General features: G+C 36.2%; 1 protein-coding gene and 1 long non-coding RNA gene across 6 annotated transcripts in view; one reads left to right on the top strand and one right to left on the bottom strand.

The window, feature by feature from the left end:
* Positions 1-6,432, top strand: part of LOC104143044 (uncharacterized) — a 109,862-nt gene extending 103,430 nt beyond the window's left edge. For all 3 annotated transcript variants that reach the window (XR_693831.2, XR_693830.2, XR_011141085.1), the window contains one exon: positions 4,655-6,432. This is a non-coding gene — a long non-coding RNA (uncharacterized lncRNA). The remainder of the gene's footprint in view (positions 1-4,654) is intronic.
* ADGRA3 (adhesion G protein-coupled receptor A3) overlaps positions 1-19,271 on the bottom strand; it is a 59,552-nt gene that overhangs the window by 6,725 nt on the left and 33,556 nt on the right. For all 3 annotated transcript variants that reach the window (XM_068943277.1, XM_068943278.1, XM_009673438.2), the window contains 8 exons: positions 14,423-14,624; positions 11,420-11,569; positions 8,538-8,699; positions 8,093-8,296; positions 6,822-7,035; positions 6,439-6,647; positions 1,563-1,687; positions 893-1,016 (listed from right to left, as the gene is read on the bottom strand). In XM_068943277.1, coding sequence (XP_068799378.1) covers positions 893-1,016; positions 1,563-1,687; positions 6,439-6,647; positions 6,822-7,035; positions 8,093-8,296; positions 8,538-8,699; positions 11,420-11,569; positions 14,423-14,624 — 1,390 coding nt within the window. The remainder of the gene's footprint in view (positions 1-892; positions 1,017-1,562; positions 1,688-6,438; positions 6,648-6,821; positions 7,036-8,092; positions 8,297-8,537; positions 8,700-11,419; positions 11,570-14,422; positions 14,625-19,271) is intronic.

Raw genomic sequence — 19,271 nt, 5'->3', positions numbered from 1 at the left:
GCAACACTTTACAGTTATAAGGTTGACAATTCAAATGCAAACAAAGAGTGTTATGGAAAATAAGGGTGGGGGATTAGAAACTTTTAGGAGTCACTGGATGAAAAGGAGAAAATATTAAAATTTTCACTGGCATTATTCAAAAGTGGCAACTGGAATTACACTGAAACACTACATCTGAATTAGATACAGCCCAATCTCATAAGAACAAATTGTTATAAAAGATGAGTCACAACAAAGCTAGTGAGTTTTGTTTAGAGAAAGCACTGGTCTTTGACTTGAAATACTTCTTACTTCTTTCCTTTAAGATATACTGAGTGAGTAAGAATATATTAAATATTTTTATACTTGTGGAAATCAGTTTTCACATGGTCTGTAATGCCACATATAGCTCCTTAAAACAACTTCACAATAAGTTGATCTCGAAAATAAAACTACCATATAAGGCTTACTTTTTGTGAGAGGAAAGAAGTTTTTGTTCCGCTCAAAATATTTTTCCAGTTTTCAAATAAAGAACTGATTCTATCTTCATGACTGGATGAAAATGTATGAAAAAGTCTTGAGGGTTAAAAATATGATTGATTCTTTGTCTGAATTTTGCATTCAGATGAAAACACCTATACAGTATTGCTGTTCAATGTGAGGTGGAGGAGGGAAGAGGTATATATAGATATCTGGGTATGAAAAACTACTTCTTTCAAATAAACTTAAGTACAATTCCAAAATACTCAAGGTTACAGTATATAAAAAGCTCAGAACGGCAGATATTCATATACACACAAAAGCTTAGCTTAGCCTGCAAAATGAAATTAGAGTTAAGAATGCAATATCCAAACATAGACTTTTGGAAATAACTGTAACTTATTTTCTTGTGTTGTTGTGTGTAATTACTTACTGCTTGGCAAATGCTGACATTCCTGGTCTGAGTTACGCCTCCAATGAACATCACACATGTTAGGAAAATATGAAAGCTCAGGTTAACTAGCATATGCCAGCTTTTTACACTGATCCTAATCATGCTGTTAAAAGAAAAGGGGGGGGGAAAAAAAAATCAGACAACATAAAACACAGCTGCTTTATTGTCTTTCAGCAAATAGCAAAATACACTCATGTTAAATGAGATGCAATTACTGTTAACGATTGTTTGACTACCTCTGCCTTGTAATCAAATATAATCTTTGGTCTTCAATCCATGAAATAAAAAACACTCTCCTATTAGCTAGCTTTCTACAGTTATTTGCCCAAGTCAAAGATTCTGGCTTCTAGTTTTCACTGACACCAACAGAGCTTTAAAAGGCTGAATAGCGTGTTCAGTTTCACTGTTGTTCTTGAAAGTGATCTCCATCATGAAGGAAAAACGAAAAATTAGAGAGATGTATGCTTCTAAGAGCAACATTTTCAGTCAAGAATAGATGAAAAAGCTAATTACTTAACTGTTAGTTTGCAGATTATGGATGCAGATTGCTATAGCATGCTCCTGTCAGGAAGGTAAGGTAGTCCTAAGCACTATGAAACCGTGACTTAATGTCTGCATTAGGCAAGGCTCCAGCAATTTTGATTCATACCTGTGGTGGTATACATAGCTGACTATGATCATCAACAGGCACATCAGCAAAACCATGGCAGTGGCATAAATTACTGGATGCAAAAGATCAGCTGGCTGGGTATATAATTCAGCTCCTGTCAAGTCCTGTCAACAAAAACAACATCACATTAGTTCATCTCATCTCCTCATATGATGGGTAGGAATGGGAGAGAAAATATAGAATAAGTAAATAACAGGAATCTTCTAGATAAAATCTCCTCCCCCCAGCAATTATTTATTATTTGAAGTACTGGGCTTTGTTCCACAAATACTTGTTATTCTGGCTAAATGTAATAAGTGCAGTCACACGTTTTACAAACTTAATATATGCCTAAATATACAATCAAGTTTGCAACCTATAGAGATGAGACAGTTAAATTATTCTTAAGATACATTTAACATAAACATAGCATGTAGAACACCTATGTCTTTCAATGATGACAATGTTAAAACATCTTCTGAAACAACCTAGAGAATGGAACAGAAAGTAACCTCACCGCGTTTGCAGATGATACTAAATAGAGAGGACATCAAAAGATATTTGGTGGGATCTTGATGAGCTACAGAAATGGGCTGATAAAACATCATGAAATTCAACAAAGGAAAATAAAGTTCTGCATCTGTGATGGAATAACCCAATGCAACAATACAGGCAAGACACTAGACTGTATAGAAAGCAGCCAAAAAAGAATCACAGATTCTTCTTGAGGATGCACAGTGAAAGAATGGCCATGGACATAACTGGCAGCATGGGAAAATTTGATTAGATATAGGGAAAAAAAAATCCTGGTAACAAGAGCGGTCAAATACTAGTCTCAGGCTGCCCAGAGAAGTTGTGGAATCTCCATCCTTGCAGATACCCAAAGCTTGGCTGGATGTGCCCCGGAGCAACATGATTCAGCTTTGAAGCTGACCCAACTCTGAGCAGAGGATTGGACCAAACTACCTTCAGAGTTCCTTAAAGCATAAATTATTCTATGATTATTTATCTACTGTTTATGCCAGTCAAACAGTAGATTTCAACATCTTTTTTAATATCATTCAAGCTTTGTGACTCCATCAGCCCAAATATTACTCAAGAAATAAGTATAAAATGGAGCCTTATAGTGTTAAAGCACAGTAATATTTCAAATAGCATCTAAGGAGAGTTATTTGCATTTACTAAAAGAATAGCAACATAATAAGATAATTTTGTTTGGATATAGCTGGATGGGTTCCAGCTCAAGCTAGAGCAATTTTCTAGGGTACTGTTTCCTTAGTGGCAATGAACTCTGAAAGAACATTAGTCCCTTCCAGCACAAAATAAAACAAATTTTATTAAGATCAGTGGAAAAACATATTAAATCCTGTCCACATTCTGAAAAATTATATACAGAAACTGATCTCTTAGCTATTATTTGCAGTACAAGTCACTTCTAAACCTCTAGAGTTGTAAAGTTCAACTACATGTTGGGGCAAAGGAGAACAAATCTAACATTTATAAAGAACAGTGTAACACTAAGGAGGAAGGTTTAGTTTGTTTTGAGAAAAATCCCTTAGTGATACACAATCTGATTTTTAGGTTAAAACGGGTAATGTGATTTCAGAGACAGGTAAAAAGTTCTCGAATTGATGCTTAAATTTAATTAGTCAGCAGTGTCTTCACCACTCCTTAAATTACTCTTTCATCAGAATGCAAGTATGTTATTCCTAACTGACTCAAGCAAGTTCTTTTCAAACCAATTTAATCAGATTGTCAGTTTGATTCTTAGGCATTTGGGGTTCTCTTAAGCACCTAGGAAAAACACTTTGGGAAAGACCTTAAGATATTATACCTCAGACAAGACAGCCAGCGCCCATGGCCTGGTTAATATCAAACTGGAGATCCCTAGGAACCCACTCCTTTCATTAGCATGAGTGAAGGTATTGTCATAAATAGGTGGTGTTATGATGTCCACAGAGCGGACAACAGAAGCAGTGTGAGAATTCCAATTGGTGCTTCCGGGCTCACAACAGGTAACGAGATTAACATACATATTGGAGTAAATTTAGAAAACAAGATCTATAAAAATCATTAGATTTACAATAATCTAAAAAGTTTGAGAAAATTAAGCATGCCTAGCCTAGCTAGCAAAGGGCTTGATACCACTGAAGTCAATGGAAAGATTCTTACTGACTGAACTCACATTTGTAATCAGACCTACTAAAAGGAGTAAGGAAGGAAGGAGTTAAATATTTAGGGAATACCAATTCTGAGCAAGCATCGAATGAGAACCACTAGGAGCAGAGAGAAGGAAGAAAGCTGCCTCTTCCTTTTTTTTTTTCCTTCCTGATTGTTAACAGTTTTCTGTATGGTCCTCACAATAAGATGCTGATATAATCTTATTACTTGTTAATTTAGCAAGTTATGCACAGCAGCAGATTATGCCTTTCATTTTTCTTCCTCCAGATGGCAGAAATGTGACCAACCTAAAGCATAATCTCTTTTTGCATATGTATTATATACATATGAAGTATAACTCATTTTGTAAGAACAATGTTCCATTCAAGGGAAGGATTATTTGTTAAAGAAAAATCAAATAAAACAATATTAAACTGTAAAATTGTAACAGCTTCAAAAGCAGTTTAAAACATTACCTTCGGAGTAAAAGTGAAAAGTCGTTCCCTTTGAGCTCTTTTAAAAAGCTTATGCTATGGCATCATGCCAAATCTTACATTTTTAAATTTCTGTTTAGCATTATGGTATTCTATTTCTTGTATGATATATGAAATTTTAAGTTGCAAAACAACAAAAATAGCAATTTCTCATGTACTACTCAAAAATACATCTTCTTTCTTCCAAGCATGATTACATTAAAATATATATTTAATTCAACAACACCACATTAAGTGAAATAGAACAAAACTGATACCAAATTTACATTTAGTAAGTTAGTATTTCCTAAAACTCTTCAGTATTTCACCTAGCTTCCCACTCGTCTCCCATTTTTACATAATGTATTTTATAGTTAGTATTTGTTGTGGTAACTGATGAGCTAGGTAGCAGTCACTATCTGTTAAAATACTGTTCAGTGTATTCATTAATTTCATCAGTGACCTGGATGAAGGGACAGAGTGCACCCTCAGCAAGTTTGCTGATGATACTAAACTGGGAGGAGTGGCTGACACACCAAAAGACTGTGCTGCCATTCAGAGGGACCTCGACAGGCTGGAGAGCTGGGCGGAGAGGAACCTCCTGAAGTTCAACAAAGGCAAGTGCAGGGTGTTGCGCCTGGGGAGGAATAACCCCAGGCACCCCAGGTACAGGCTGGGGGTTGACCTGCTGGAAAGCAGCTCTGCAGAGAAGGACCTGGGAGTCCTGGTGGACAAGTTAACCATGAGGCAGCAATGTGCCCTTGTGGCCAAGAAGGCCAATGGGATCCTGGGGTGCATGAGGCAGAGTGTTGCCAGCAGGTGGAGGAAGGTGATCCTGCCCCTCTCCTCAGCCCTGGGGAGGCCTCACCTGCAGTACTGTGTCCAGTTCTGGGCTCCCCAGTACAAAAGAGACCTGGCACTACTGGAGAGAGTCCAGCGGAGGGCTACAAAGATGATGAGGGGACTGGAGCATCTCTCCTATGAAGAAAGACTGCAAGAGCTGGGCCTGTTTAGCCTGGAGAAGAGGAGATTGAGAGGCAATCTCAGTATATTAAGTATCTGAAGGGAGGGTGCTGAAAGGATGAGGCCAGACTCTTCTCCGTGGTGCCCAGCAACAGGACAAGAGGCAACGGGCACAAACTGAACCACAGGAAGTTCCATCTGAACAGGAGGAAGAACTTCTTCACTGTGAGGGTGACTGAGCACTGGACCAGGTTGCCCAGAGAGGTAGTGGGGTCTCCTTCCCTGGAGATATTCAAAACCCGTCTGGATGTGATCCTGGGCAATGTGCTGTAGGTGACCCTGCTTGAGCAGGGAGGTTGGACTAGATGATCTCCAGAGGTCCCTTCCAACCTCAACCATTCTGTTCTGTTTAAAAGAAAAGTTTCTCATTGTATTTGCGTGGGTGCGAGAGAAAGAGAGAGCGAGCACACGCGCATGGAAGCATGCACGCGCATGGGTGTGTATACACATATACCCATATTTTTAAAGGATGAACAGACTGTCTGCTAAGTTCTGAAGCAAAGACCTTTGTGAATAAAGAAGAAATCCTACTTCATAACTGAAGATCAGCTAAAAGAGATGCCTGCCTCCCTTCCTTCTACTTCTGCTGCCTCTGTCTTTTAGAGCTGGTTAGCCATTTTACTGGCTAAGAATAAAGTTCAAATATCATTTTAAAGCAATATTTCAAAAATATTTTAGTTTGGACAGTAACTAGAATTTCTTCTAGTAACAAACTTGCATAGTAGTGAATGAATAGCTAATTTAGGGTAAAACAGCAACATCTGATTTTAGATCATATGAAAAACCAAACAAAAAACCACACACCATGGAAAACACTCCTGTCAACAGATAAACAAAGATAGCAAATTTAACACAGAAAAAAAATGTTCATTGCTACCTGCTCTTTATTTTACACTGTTATTAGACAAACGTTAATAAAAGTACATCTGATTAATAGTTCATTAGAATGAGTTCCTACAATATAGTAATTTTCATTAGAAAATTCTTCTATTTCTAATCTATTCAGCAATTAATTGCACTTTGATAGCTTTCCACTTAAACATCACACCAGCATTTATATCAATACAATGCAACAACTGAAGATTTGCTCCTAAGGTCTAGTTTTCTCTCAAAAGGAATGTGGGAATGCATGCTTTCTTTAATGCAAGATTAAAAACAGAATCATGTTTGCAATATTTTAAAGTTTCAGAAAAAGTCAATAGCAATTCTAAGCGTCATACCATTAAAACTGCATAGTTGCTGAGGGCATAGCACTGAATGGTAGTAATATTTTCATCAGACAGAAGAATGCGGCATCCATCAGACTTCCATCCCCCTTGTCCATTCAGTAGATCAAAGTCCCACTGAGCTGCAACAGCATCTGCTCCATGTGCAATACGCCGCAGTGTCACATTTATAGGAATGTGGTGACTGGCTAGGTTTAAACCATCTGTTACAAAATAAATGTATTTGCACATAAATTTCTCAGCACTTAAATTTCTCCACATATAGTGTGTTAGATGCTAACCTCTTAGTTTTTAGATATATGCTACTTGAAACATGGAAGTCAAACAAGTTTTGTATTTTTGAAAAACATAAAAATGTAATAATAAAAAAAACAAACCTATCTTGGTGAGAATAACTGGTGTTACAACAGTACGTCGCTTTCCGTCATCAGCCAGATTTGTTGAATTTCCTGTTGCTGGAAAAAGCTTTCCATTGCGAAATGCGATAAGCTGAAGCTTGTAGACAGACTCATCTGCTGGCCTGATTTCTCTTTTTTGCTTTTGGGTGAAAAGGGAAGCTGGCAATTGGATAGAAGCCTCTACAATTGTATTCTATAAATAAATAGATTTTTAAAGTTTTAAAGAGAAAATAAGATTCTTTTCAGAGATTAATTCAACAGCTCCTCCACCTGAACAGTGTCAGAAGTGCATGCGCTTACCAGACTAAATGCATTATGACAAAGCTCTTTGACAGCAGGGCATTCAAATAACCCACCTTAAAATACTTGAATTAAACTGTTAAAGCCTGAACACTCTTTTTCCTGTTTTTTAAACAAAACATTAAGATTCTACAGTTATCATATCTGCTATAGCCAACCAAGTTAGGTTGGTATCAACAACCCATTCCAATACTTTTCCCAGGTAGACTTTTGACAACTGGAAGCAACAACCAGGACCATTTGCAAACACATACATACAGCAAATAAAGAGAAATGTTGTAGTTGTGGGGAAGTATCATTAAAATAAGTGAAACGCTGTATACTAACAGGCTTTGATAACTTGTATACAAGTTGTATTCAGGTATAGAAGCATGCATATAGTTTTGCATGCACCTGCAGTGTTGTTCAAAGGCACACTAAGTAATAAAAGCAAACTGGTAAGTTGTGGAATGTAACTGAAAAAATATTTTTATGAACTATGAGGGAGAGGAGAAAGGACAGCGTGGAAACGGAGAACAATCCTTTCAGGCCTGTTCTCCAATTCATGCTTTACTGTCGCTTCTACCAGAGTATTTCAGGTATTTGAGGGAAGATTAGTAATATGGAATTTAGTATGTAATTATGGTGAAACTATTAATAAGACAAATATTATCATGAACTAGGCAGCATTTCAGTTTCCATACTTATGGGATATTCTGGAAGTATCTTTCAACTTAAGATATTTTAATGAAGAAAAATCACACTATTCACTAAAAAACTGTCCATGAAACAATTATACCATAATCTAACTGTATTATCCCATGTCACTAATTATCCTCTGACACAGTCAATCTATGATTACGTAACAGTGCTATTTTAACATTAGAAAACAGTAACTTAAGCTTGCTTTCCAAACATTTCATATTTAAGGTATTCTTACAAAGTAAATAGGGAAACAATGAGTAACAGACCTTTAATGCCAGGCTTGACAGTGTATTTGAAATGTTGCACTTAAAGCTTAGCTGCTTATCTAGATTTCCATCTGGATCTCGTCTCCCATAATCACTGAGTCCTGTACGGTCTGATGTAGCAACTTTCTGAAATACGGTGCACGTCATCCCAGTGAAACCAGCGGCCTTTATTACATAAGCCTCAAGGGCAATATTTGGAGAATACTGCAACAACAAAATTATAAACTCATTTAATATTATTTCTACAATGTGTAAAATTAACAAACAATCTTTATCGGATTCTCTGCAAAAAAACAAAACTATTTCTGGGTAACTGGTAAGGAGATCAGAAAATGTCTCCTCTCCCTACAAAAACAGTAAGCGTTTCAGATGATGACAATGTCTATTAAACAAAGAAAAATAAAAAGTCACTAAAATGCCTTTAAATAAATAAATTTATGCTTACAGTAGAGTAAACTTGAGCCCCATTCGCAAGCCGATACATAGCAATTTTCTGTAGACACTGTACAATTCTAGTGCAAGCCTTGGCTTCCCTCTGTGCCATCCACAGAACACGTTCATCAGCCAACATAATGTTACTTGCTATGTCCACCATCACATCACCAAGCTAACAGGGAAGAGAAACAGTCTGTTTTACATTTTTGATCACTTACATCAAAGTAGGATCTTTTAGCATGGTCTTGGATCAGAAAACATAAAGCAACTGTTAGCATAAAAAACAACAACAAAAAAAAGCGGTTGTTCCTATTTCAACCACGGCTTGTCAAGTTGAGATACTGAAATACTTCAACTCGGATATTTACCTCCATACAACAGAAATATTACATGAATCTAACTTATCTATTTGTATTATACTTAAAAAATAAAAGCATGAGAAATATCACTGTTTTATTAAAAGTTAAAGGACAATACTCCAAATTCTACTTTACTAACTATTTAAAAGGGCTATCATCAACTTTGAACCTGAAATAAAAATAAAATAAAAATCTATAAATTCGCAATAGTACAGTTTTTGTGTATGGGGGAAGAGAGCAAGAAAAAAGAAATACAGGGAAAAAATAGCGCACAATCCTCTTGCCCCTTCTGCTTCTCTTCCCCTATACTTTGTCCACCTTTTCTTCGATTCCTCCCTTGTTTTGCCTTCAGTTTTGTGTGGCCTGTTTTAGGTAGCAGATGTAACAGTAAATAACTACAGGTAGCAGAGCTGATTTCAAATCACCAATTACATCTTCATGAGTTTATTTCATGTTCCTATCTTGTCTTCTGCACAGCGGACACATACAAACCAATCAAGGAAATGCATTCATTTAAGCCATAAATGCCAAAATTCACAAACACCTACATGAACAGGACTAGATTTTCATAGCGTTTAAGAAACAGTGACACAGACTGGGCCAAAAGAGAAGGTACATGTATTTTCCATTGTACACAACTCATTAAACTGAATGAAATGCAATTCTCCAGTGCCTAAATTTAGGAACTAAAATTTTCTATATAAAGAAAAACAAATCAACCCACCCTACTCCTTCATGTCCATGTTTCCCGATTTCTTTTCGGAATATTATTCATAAAGGAGTTATATAAATAACAAAACATTGTAGTTCTGTTTTGTTTTGAAATCTTTCAGTAATAAAAAATAAGAGCAAAGATTTACTGTTCTAGAAACCAATTCTTAGGGACAGATGCATTATCAATAGCTAGCAGAGCATTAGAGCAGCATTTGCAGACTGTAGCCCTTTTTATTAAACACTCGAGAACAAATCAAAGCTCAAGTAACTGAAGGAGATAGTTATTACTTGAACATTGGTACCATTTTTTACACACCAACACATTCATTTCTACAGCAAAAGGAATCAAGATCCTGAAGGTATAGGACTTGTTTCATGAAGTGCATATATTTTAATAATACATCTTTTTCTTATCAAGGTACGCACAAATTTTTTCAACTTTCAATTTAAGACAATCTACTAAGAACTTTCTGAAGATTTCTTTTCAGTTTGTTTCCATTTTGACATGAAAAAGCTATTAAAGATGCATTTTATAATTTACAGTATATCTCAGAATAGCCAAACTGTGATATAAATTAAAGAACTGACAGTAAATTGCTACAAGCATCAACATATTGCATTCACTTAAGAAAATACGTATAGAGCAAGACCTAAAAAAAAAAAAACCCTTAGCATTATTAATAAAGTATTAAAAATTATAAAATGAAATTTCACTCGTATTCTTTCAACATATCACACAGTGACTAAACAGGTTGCACCAAATAAGGTGAACAAAAATAAACTGCCTAAGAGAAAAACCTAAAACATCTATGAATTTAACTTTGACATTTTTATAGCATCTGTCACTTTCAAACATGGCAGAGTAACATCAGACTGTCAATCTACAGACACTAAATCACAGCTATGAAAAGAATACCCTTATAATGTAATATATCATACACTTATCTAAGGCATGTTCCTATTTTAGGTTGGATACAAAACCAGCCATTTAATGAATTGCTTCCAAAACACACTCAAAATTTCTGGAGCTATCATTGTAAAAGGATATCTAGCATGAAAATTCTCCAAGGAGTTCTGCAAAGAATCTACGGTCAGCATTTACGGTTGGCTGGCAGGGGGGGGATTTAGCTTTTCTTTTTTTTTTTTTTTTTAAAATGCATAACTTGAAAAAATTGATGCACTGTGGTCTCCAACTTCCCAACATGCACTGTACAGTGAGATCAATAAAACCTCTGTTCAGCAGTGAAACAGAGAGTTCCTACCCACTGGTGGGACTATTCAACCACTCACATTTTTCTCCCCAATGATGAGCGTTCTCTAAGATTTTATTTTAATGTCTTATCTTATATCCTGCAAGACATAGGAATGCTGAAAACCTTAGAGATACAGCTCAATATTGAATAAAGACAGCCTATCGTGGCGGGAGGGGAGAAGATAAGTCTTGTTTTATTCATTATTGAGAGGATCTCTGAGGCTTTCATTTTTTTTAATAAAAACGTACCAATGAAAACCTGTGTGACCCACTCCATATTAAATAAAAACAGACTTACTGTACCTATCTCCCTGCTCCAGTGCTGACCAGAGGTGTTACTCACATTACAGGTCCAGTGAATGCTAGATCATCGCAGCACGAATGCAAAGTCTGTGACCATGGGTCAGCAACTTCAGGGACCTACTAAACAAACAAAAACATGGAATAGAATCTGATAAAACGCTAATTCAGCAGCTGCATCTAACGTTGAGGTTTCATTGCTCAGAATACGTAAGGACAAGCACTTCATCTGATTATCTTTAAAGCGATGGCAAATTTTCCAGTTACCTCTTTATACTTTTCAGCAAATCGTCCAAATTTCTCTATCATTTCAGCCACAAAGATAACATCCATCTTATCAGAAAAATTTGCTGCTTCAACAGTATAAGCCAAGAGCTGTCTTGCTGTTGCCACTGCATTAGTAAGGTTGAGCGGCATCTATATAAAAAGAAATATAAGCGTTTTAAAGAAGTGAAAATTAAGATAAAGGAAACATTTTAAGAATTAGCACTTTTCCAAAGAGGGTAGCAATCCCCACAGGGATGAGAGAGAGTGCAAACAGTGTTTTGACTAGCTACGGACTACTACCTTAATTACTAGCGACAAAGTCCTACAAGTCAGGGAAGCAGCAGTTGTTTCTGCAACAAACACTGATTTTTGTCTTGTTTAAGGAGAGAGAGAGACTGCAGAAGAGAGGCTGCACCAAGAAAAGCAAGAATGATAGTACTGTTAAGTGTTTATTTTCCTTTGCATCAGAGCCTAGGTCCTAAAAGCTCCTAAAATATGATATTTTATAACAAGAGGAGCCAAGAGAAATCCACAACCACCACTGCTGTACCATTCACTCTTAATTCTATAGTTACTGAAAGTGCACTTGAAACCGAACACACACAAAAACCCAAAACCACAACAGATTCTCTGCAAGATAAAGCTCAAGATTTCATTCCTGTAATGAGTATCATTAACTGTAAAAAATCATTAGCTGTAAAATTCTTTACCACTAAACAGTATGCAAAACCCAAACGCCTGAGCTAGCAGGGCAACACTAGACAAATGTTATCAACTCATGATCAAATGGTGTTTTGGACACTTAGTCTGCCCTACTGAATTTGCAGTGTGCCACACAAACACAATTGTATACTAGTCCTGGAATGTCTTCGCACACACCTGTAGATCTGAGAGCAATTAATGGAAGGATATTCTCCCTTGACCGCCAAACACTTAATCATGCATTTAATTGTAAATCATGTACAAAATCATCACGCGCACTGAACAAAAATCAGCTTTCAATTTTGCATAATCTCTGGGAACTCTTTCTTTAAGCATGGATTTCTTTCCACTTAAAGCTAAACCTGTATGATACCCAAATAACACCCTTGAAATATAAAAGGGTATCATTTTACAAAGGTTTTCTTCCATTTTAAATGTAGACCTCTATTTGACTTAAATACCTTGCCAAAGTTTTAATGTCCGAAACAACTAGACTACTTTTGTGTTCAAAGGCTCTAAAGACATTTATATCATTATTACATATAATATTAGTCTGAGACAAAAAGTCTGTGCAAAATACTGCTAACAAGATTTCCAGACCTACTAGACAAAAAGAATCTAATAAAAACCCCTAAAACCAAAGCATTCTCATCTTTTCCCTTTAGGAAAAAAAAAAAACCCACAAAAATCCAAGCATGTATTTCAGTGCAGTATACCTGTGTTCCTACATTTAAGTAGATAATAGAAACAGTTATCTACTTCACACATGGGAATTACAATTCTACTTCTGCTTTTCTGAAGATACCATTCTGACCCTCACATCTCAATTTCCTAACACAAAATTGGCAACATGCTTTCAAAAATCTGAAAAACGTTGACTAATCAAAAGCAGATGTAACAGGCTGAAATAATCTAGGCTTTTGAGCAGTTGCAGCTCTTAAGTTGGGCTATAGCATATAGTCAGGAGTGAGGCTGAGCTGGCACAGGCCTTCCTGCAAAATGTGAATCCCCAGGTGAGGAAAAGACAAACCAGCAGCATCACAAGTTCCCAACGAGCAAAGACCCAGCCTTGCTGTGCCCTACAGTGCGGCAAAGGCACCTCTGTCATCATTTCCCACCTGCTAGCCATTCATTATAGTGGCTAGTCCTCCTCCTCACCAGTTTCAACTCTCAAACATGTTTCTTGTGACTAAGCCATGAAATACACCACTAGAGGCAGGAAGGTAAAGAAAGAGCGCACAAATTGCTAGCCCCCTTTATTACTATTCGTTTATATTAGCGATACTTCCTAGAAGAGTTGCATCAGTCCCACACTCTATTTCTTAGCATACCATATATGTTGCAAGAGGTTTTGCGGTGACGTACCAAAAAGCCTGCATTAACTGGCGACGAGCCTTAAAGGAGCACTGGAAATTCAAAAATTCTGTTTCATAGCTACACTAACTGAAAGTTTAGAATACTCCCTTATGCCCTGGTGAGTACTGACTATCAGATTAGAAACACCCAGTTAATACTTGTTACTTTTGGCACTTAAATTCTTATCACTGAAATTATTATAGGCTTACTGCAACACAGGCAGAGTTAGATCTCGCAGTACTATTACAAAGAAAACAGCTGTTCTCCATTACTGCTTCAGCCTGCCACCTTGTTTCCTAATAACACATACAGTAACACATACAGGCAGATTTGGGCAGCCTGCTGCCAAAAAGCAATTAGGACAAGTACCATTCTCTTATGCTTGCATATTCTTTAAATATACAGTTTTCAAGTCCTAACTTATACTGGTCAATACCTTTGTGTGTCTAATTCTCATTGTAGCAAGTAACACATTTACCTCCACCTCCAAACTTTTATCAGTCATTTGTGATTATAAAACCTAGATTTGACACTACTCAAAAACAATTACAGAAACAAGGTTATCTGGTACAAAACATCTTTGTTTTCTTTTCAGCCAACAGAAAATCACTACAGATTTCTAGGATAATGGAGTTCAGTATAGCAACATGCACAAAATTCAAGTCACGGGCATTTCTTCTCTGTTTTGCAGAAATGTAGAAAGGGAAAATAAATTTCAATACAACACAGTATTCAACACAAGCACAATAATAAATAAATTTTTTCTCTTCACTTTCAATCTAGGGGCACCCAAAAGAGAAGTTAAACTAAAATCTAACATAGACCTAGAAGTGGTGCTCAGAGCCATGCATGCATCGTAATTGAGCTAGACTCCCAGTATTAGCAACTATGAAGTGGAAAGACAGCTTCATGCGTTTATTTTCATTAAAGAAATGCATCAGTTACCTGATTAAACATATACAGAACTCGAGTCACATCATTTGCATACTGGCACTTAGAGTAGTCCTCTTCTGCCCAGAAGCCTCCCCTGTCACATCTGCGCCAAGCTCTTCTTTCATCTTGTGAGCTGCCAGGGTATATCCCACTGCCAGCAGAGTAACGTGTGCACAGCAGGTATGCAGTGATGCCCGCCAGGGTTCTAGGCCACCTGGGGAGTCAAAAGCAGGGAAAAGGGAAAAGAAAAAAAGATAAAATTTACATGACAAGTAAATAAAAGGATTAAGCACAACAACATGAAATAAAGACATTCAAAACTAAGCATCTCTAAGTTATTTAAAGGCCAGCTCGGCTAGCCTTCAGAACTTTCAAGCTCTTTGTATTTGAATACTCTTTTAACAAAACGAGTTCTAGTGCTGCCATGGTTTTTTCCATTCTTTCATGGGGTTGCAGATGGAGAGAAAAAGGGTGTTCATACACTTACTAGACAGTTTACTGATAACTTTTTTTCATTAAAAAAAGCCAGCTCACTTCATGAAAATTTCTATATTAGAGCTATATAAACAGTTGTTAAATATACTATAGCAAGCCCTACAGTCTTTCTACTTGCTCTGTTCACATGCATCAATGTAACTTTCCAGTGACTGTATTCAAATTTATACTAAACTACAGATACAAAAAGAAGATTACATTCAAAGCAATTAAGAAGCAGCAGCAGTAGAACAACCACTATGAAGAATTCTGTATCAAACATTTGAAACCAAATAGAAAATAATGTTAATGTGAAAAGAAGGTGTGCATAATGTTAAAAAAGGAAGTAGGAAAGAATTTCTTCAGGAGGAGATGTTCAGGTTTTAGTGATATACAGCTAAGCATTCTAAAGAACATATTCCCTCAACTTTCTCTTCTGTAATTATACTGCAATTTTTTTATGCATAAAGAGATAAAATGGAATAAGGAATAATTAAAAAAATACAGAAAATTAAACTGCAATACATCTTAGTGCACTGATTATTCATGACATCAAAACTGATTCAAGAGAAACATAAGAATAAGAAGGAAACACATGAATTTAGCTACAGCTTTGAGGAGAGAGGAGGACAACAACAAGGAATGACAATTCCAATGCCTCCTCCTTTGTACCTTCCCGTAAGATATGAACCAATATTTTAATCATCCAGAACACCAATATCTAAAATTTAAAACAAAACACATGCACACAATACAGAATGTTAAGTATCTCAAATCCAATAACATAAGTTTTAACTAAATTAAGAGCAAATGACAGCTTCATTTGATCACCATAACCAGACGAGGGTAAAGTAAGCCCTCTTTAAAGCCTTAAGAATTGACTTACGCTTTTCCCTCAGCCTTAGGGATTTCAAATGGTTTTATATAGAGCAATTGTCTCCAAAAACCGAAAAATTCAAACAAAGGATCCTGTCAGATTGTACTGATTTAAGGGGATTTTTGTTTTGTTTTTAAATCTGGACAGCATTTCAAGTGAGTGGTCACGTATCCACTACTACCATCTGAATTCAAAGAAGCTTAGAAGATAAGGGAAAACAAAAAACAAAAAGCAAACATATTTCTGTATTTGAAGGAAGATGGAATGAACATCTTGAAGAATGTTCCACTTCAGGAAAGTAAAACTTAGGTAATATTAACATGGACAGAGAAACTGAATGAGTCTTGGTTAGCTCCAGTTTCCTTCCCTGTTTTGAGTGCACCATCAGTTTAGTAATTTACTGATGACATTAGAATTTATCAAAGTCCTCTCGCAAAGAAGAAAAATTCCAGGCGAGGTTTATGACCAAGGCAAGAGGCGACAGTTTTCAATTACATTAAACGACGCAAGAGATTAACCTCCTGGGGAATACTGAAAGTCTTTTCTGTCTTAAATTCCTATCTATTTCTAATCAGCTCCAGTAGACCACTTCCAGTATCTTCCGTAGTGGAAGTAACAGACTTACTTCAGGCACTTTGGCAAAGATTATTTAGGTTTGGGTAAAACAACAAGCAACTCCATAAAGAGATAACTTCTGGCATTCTTAAATTGCATAGCTAATGGCATCGCCATAGAAGAACTCAAACTCAGTAAAGGAGTATAATGGGGAAGAAAAAAAAACACACACACAGAGACAATAATTACAACAGATCAAAATAGGAAATGTAAAGTCCTAAATCTCAGTGCCTGTTACCATAGCTTTGGCATTACAAATAAATTCTCCACGTTCTTTCCATGAAGTTAAGAAATGGAGACCCATTATTATGGCCATGACCAAAATATCTGAACACCGGAGGAGACGAAAGATGATGATTTAGGTCTTGTAGCAGAGATTCACCCAGCCTAGCAAATATGCATACGTTTCTATTCAGGGACTTAGGAACAGTGGCTTGTTTTTGTCAAGAAATTACCAGAAATGTCATCATTCATCCTTTATCAGAAAGGAAGGCTTATACCAAAATCAGTGGTAATGGAGAACATTTTGTCACCTTTTACCATGAACTTAAAAGAATGCTAACAACTTCAGACAGTCATAAACCAGTGCTCTGCGCTTCCTAACAAAATTAAATATCTACAGAAACATTTTGCAACAATAAAACCAATCTCCTATTAGTCTAAAGATTTAGAAAACTTTCCATTAAACCTGATATGAGTGATTTAAAACTCCCAGGCTTCCTGCCATAACTGCACACACACAGAAACAACATAAGCAAGCACAACCACCAAAGGAAGCACTTCTACACCTTCCCCACATCCCTTATCCTCTTTCCTGTCTCATTCACAATACCATTTGTGCTGCTGCACGTTTCTTTGCAGCCCAGTAGTGAAGCAGTCAGAGAACTGATCCCACACTTCCCTAATTCTATTTTTGCTGACGGGGTGTTAACCTAGACCCTTCTCAGCCACGAACTGTTTCTTCCTAACACCTCTGTGAGAGGAGGCAACCCTGCACTTCCTGAAGCCTGAGAGGGCATTCCTGCAGCTTGTCTGTAAGGTGAAATGAACTGAAATTCTCATCACAGAAACAAAGGCTATGCAAGCTTGGCTGCACTCTTCGTTTCTCAAAAGCCTAAGCTCTGATGTCTTTCACTGTTTACCCAATTGCTAACAGAAATGCAAATTCAGAATGTATTAACACTCTTATTTTACCACTGTTTATAATTAGGTCCTTAAATTTATCATATATACATGAGAGGAGACAGCTGTGGGGAAAGAGATGGTTCATTTACATTTAAGTAGTGTAATTTCATTTGAAGGAAAAAAAGCCAGACCATGAGCTTATAGAAGAATCCTTTCCTTCAGGCATATTAATTGTTTTGAAAACATTTATTTTCTTAACACAACATTAACTTTTAGCAACAAAAATGAATTTTTATATCATAATTTCATTAACTTACAAGTAGTATAATATTTTTATTATGACATCTTAGTAATTCTCCTCTAAATTCAACATGACAATTACAATCTTAAGATTAAATAAGCCCAATGGGTAACAGTTTTTGAAAGAATAATTCTTATATTCAACACAGAATTCTCTCCACCATCAGAATAAAATTATTCTGAATACAACAGTTGAAGGATTTACACGTTAAGCTATATTTTAACATGCAAATTATATTTTATATTTAATCATGAATTGTAATTTATTCAAGGATATTATTCAAATAAGACTTTAAAGAATATCCAAATAAATATTTCCATGATTAAGACAGTTTAGACCTACTCTTTTTAAACTCACACCAAACTACCATTACAAACAAACTCCCTCCTTCACTACACTATCATGTCCGATGGGATAAAATCTAGATGTCAGCTTTGAAACAGCTTCTAAGTTGAAATGACTAGCCAGTTCCAAGTGAAAAAACTGTAAAACCAAATTCACCTAGGATCATTTACAGCCATCTGCTCAGAATCATTTTCTCACTAGTCAAAGCCTGAACTCCATATGGTCTCAAAAGGTGAAAAATTACTCTTTATTATTCTTCTACCTAATCTACAAATGGGAGTCTGTTATAGTAAACCTAGACACAGTGAACCTTTTGATAAACTGAACGTTCCCTGAAAACTTATTTCTTTCCACTGAATTTCAGAGGGGGAAAAACCTATTACACTGAACAATCGCTGAACAGCACAGGTTAATTTAATGGAAAACACTTTCAAATAAGCTTTTACCATCTGTTTTCACTTCTAATGGCAAATCAAAGAAGAACAATTCACATTTGTACCATAAAAAATATGTAAGTGATTTAAATAGATGTATATGTTCTTTGATGAATACTGCATGCATCTGTTTGACCTTCTTCACCTTTTCTCTTAAGCAGGAAGTTCTCGTTTCCTGATGTAATGCCCTTTCCTGGAGCAGCAACCACCACAGTAGTGTAAGAGGAAGATATGATTCTTACATAAATAATACATTACAGTGTGAAAATGAAGCTTTTCAGGAATTCCAGATCGCCTCTGTGGAACAAATGATCTTACCACCTCTCTTATTCCCTCCTTATTACTCCCCAAACACCAGCTAACCCTTTTCTCATATTGTCCGACTGATGAACATAGAGATAATGAACTCAGAACAAATGTTCTCAGCCAGGACTTTACCTAAATTTTTCTACAACCTGGAGAAGGCCTTCTGCACTTGAAAACTTGTCTTCTCTCCCCCCACCAACTATGTCCCAGCAACATTTTTCAACTTTTTTTTCATTTCTTAAAATAAAAGATTAATGGTCTTAGATTATCTGTACAGAAAGAAAAAAAACTTTAAAGAACCCTAATGTACACAGGAAAAGGAAGAAAAGTTTGTAAAAGTAAACCAGTGAGCAAACAAAAGGTCAACGTACCCAAGCAGCATAA

Source organism: Struthio camelus, chromosome 4 (genome assembly GCF_040807025.1).
Source record: "Struthio camelus isolate bStrCam1 chromosome 4, bStrCam1.hap1, whole genome shotgun sequence".
Classification (NCBI taxonomy): domain Eukaryota; kingdom Metazoa; phylum Chordata; class Aves; order Struthioniformes; family Struthionidae; genus Struthio; species Struthio camelus.
This window is presented reverse-complemented; position numbering and strand designations above follow the sequence as displayed.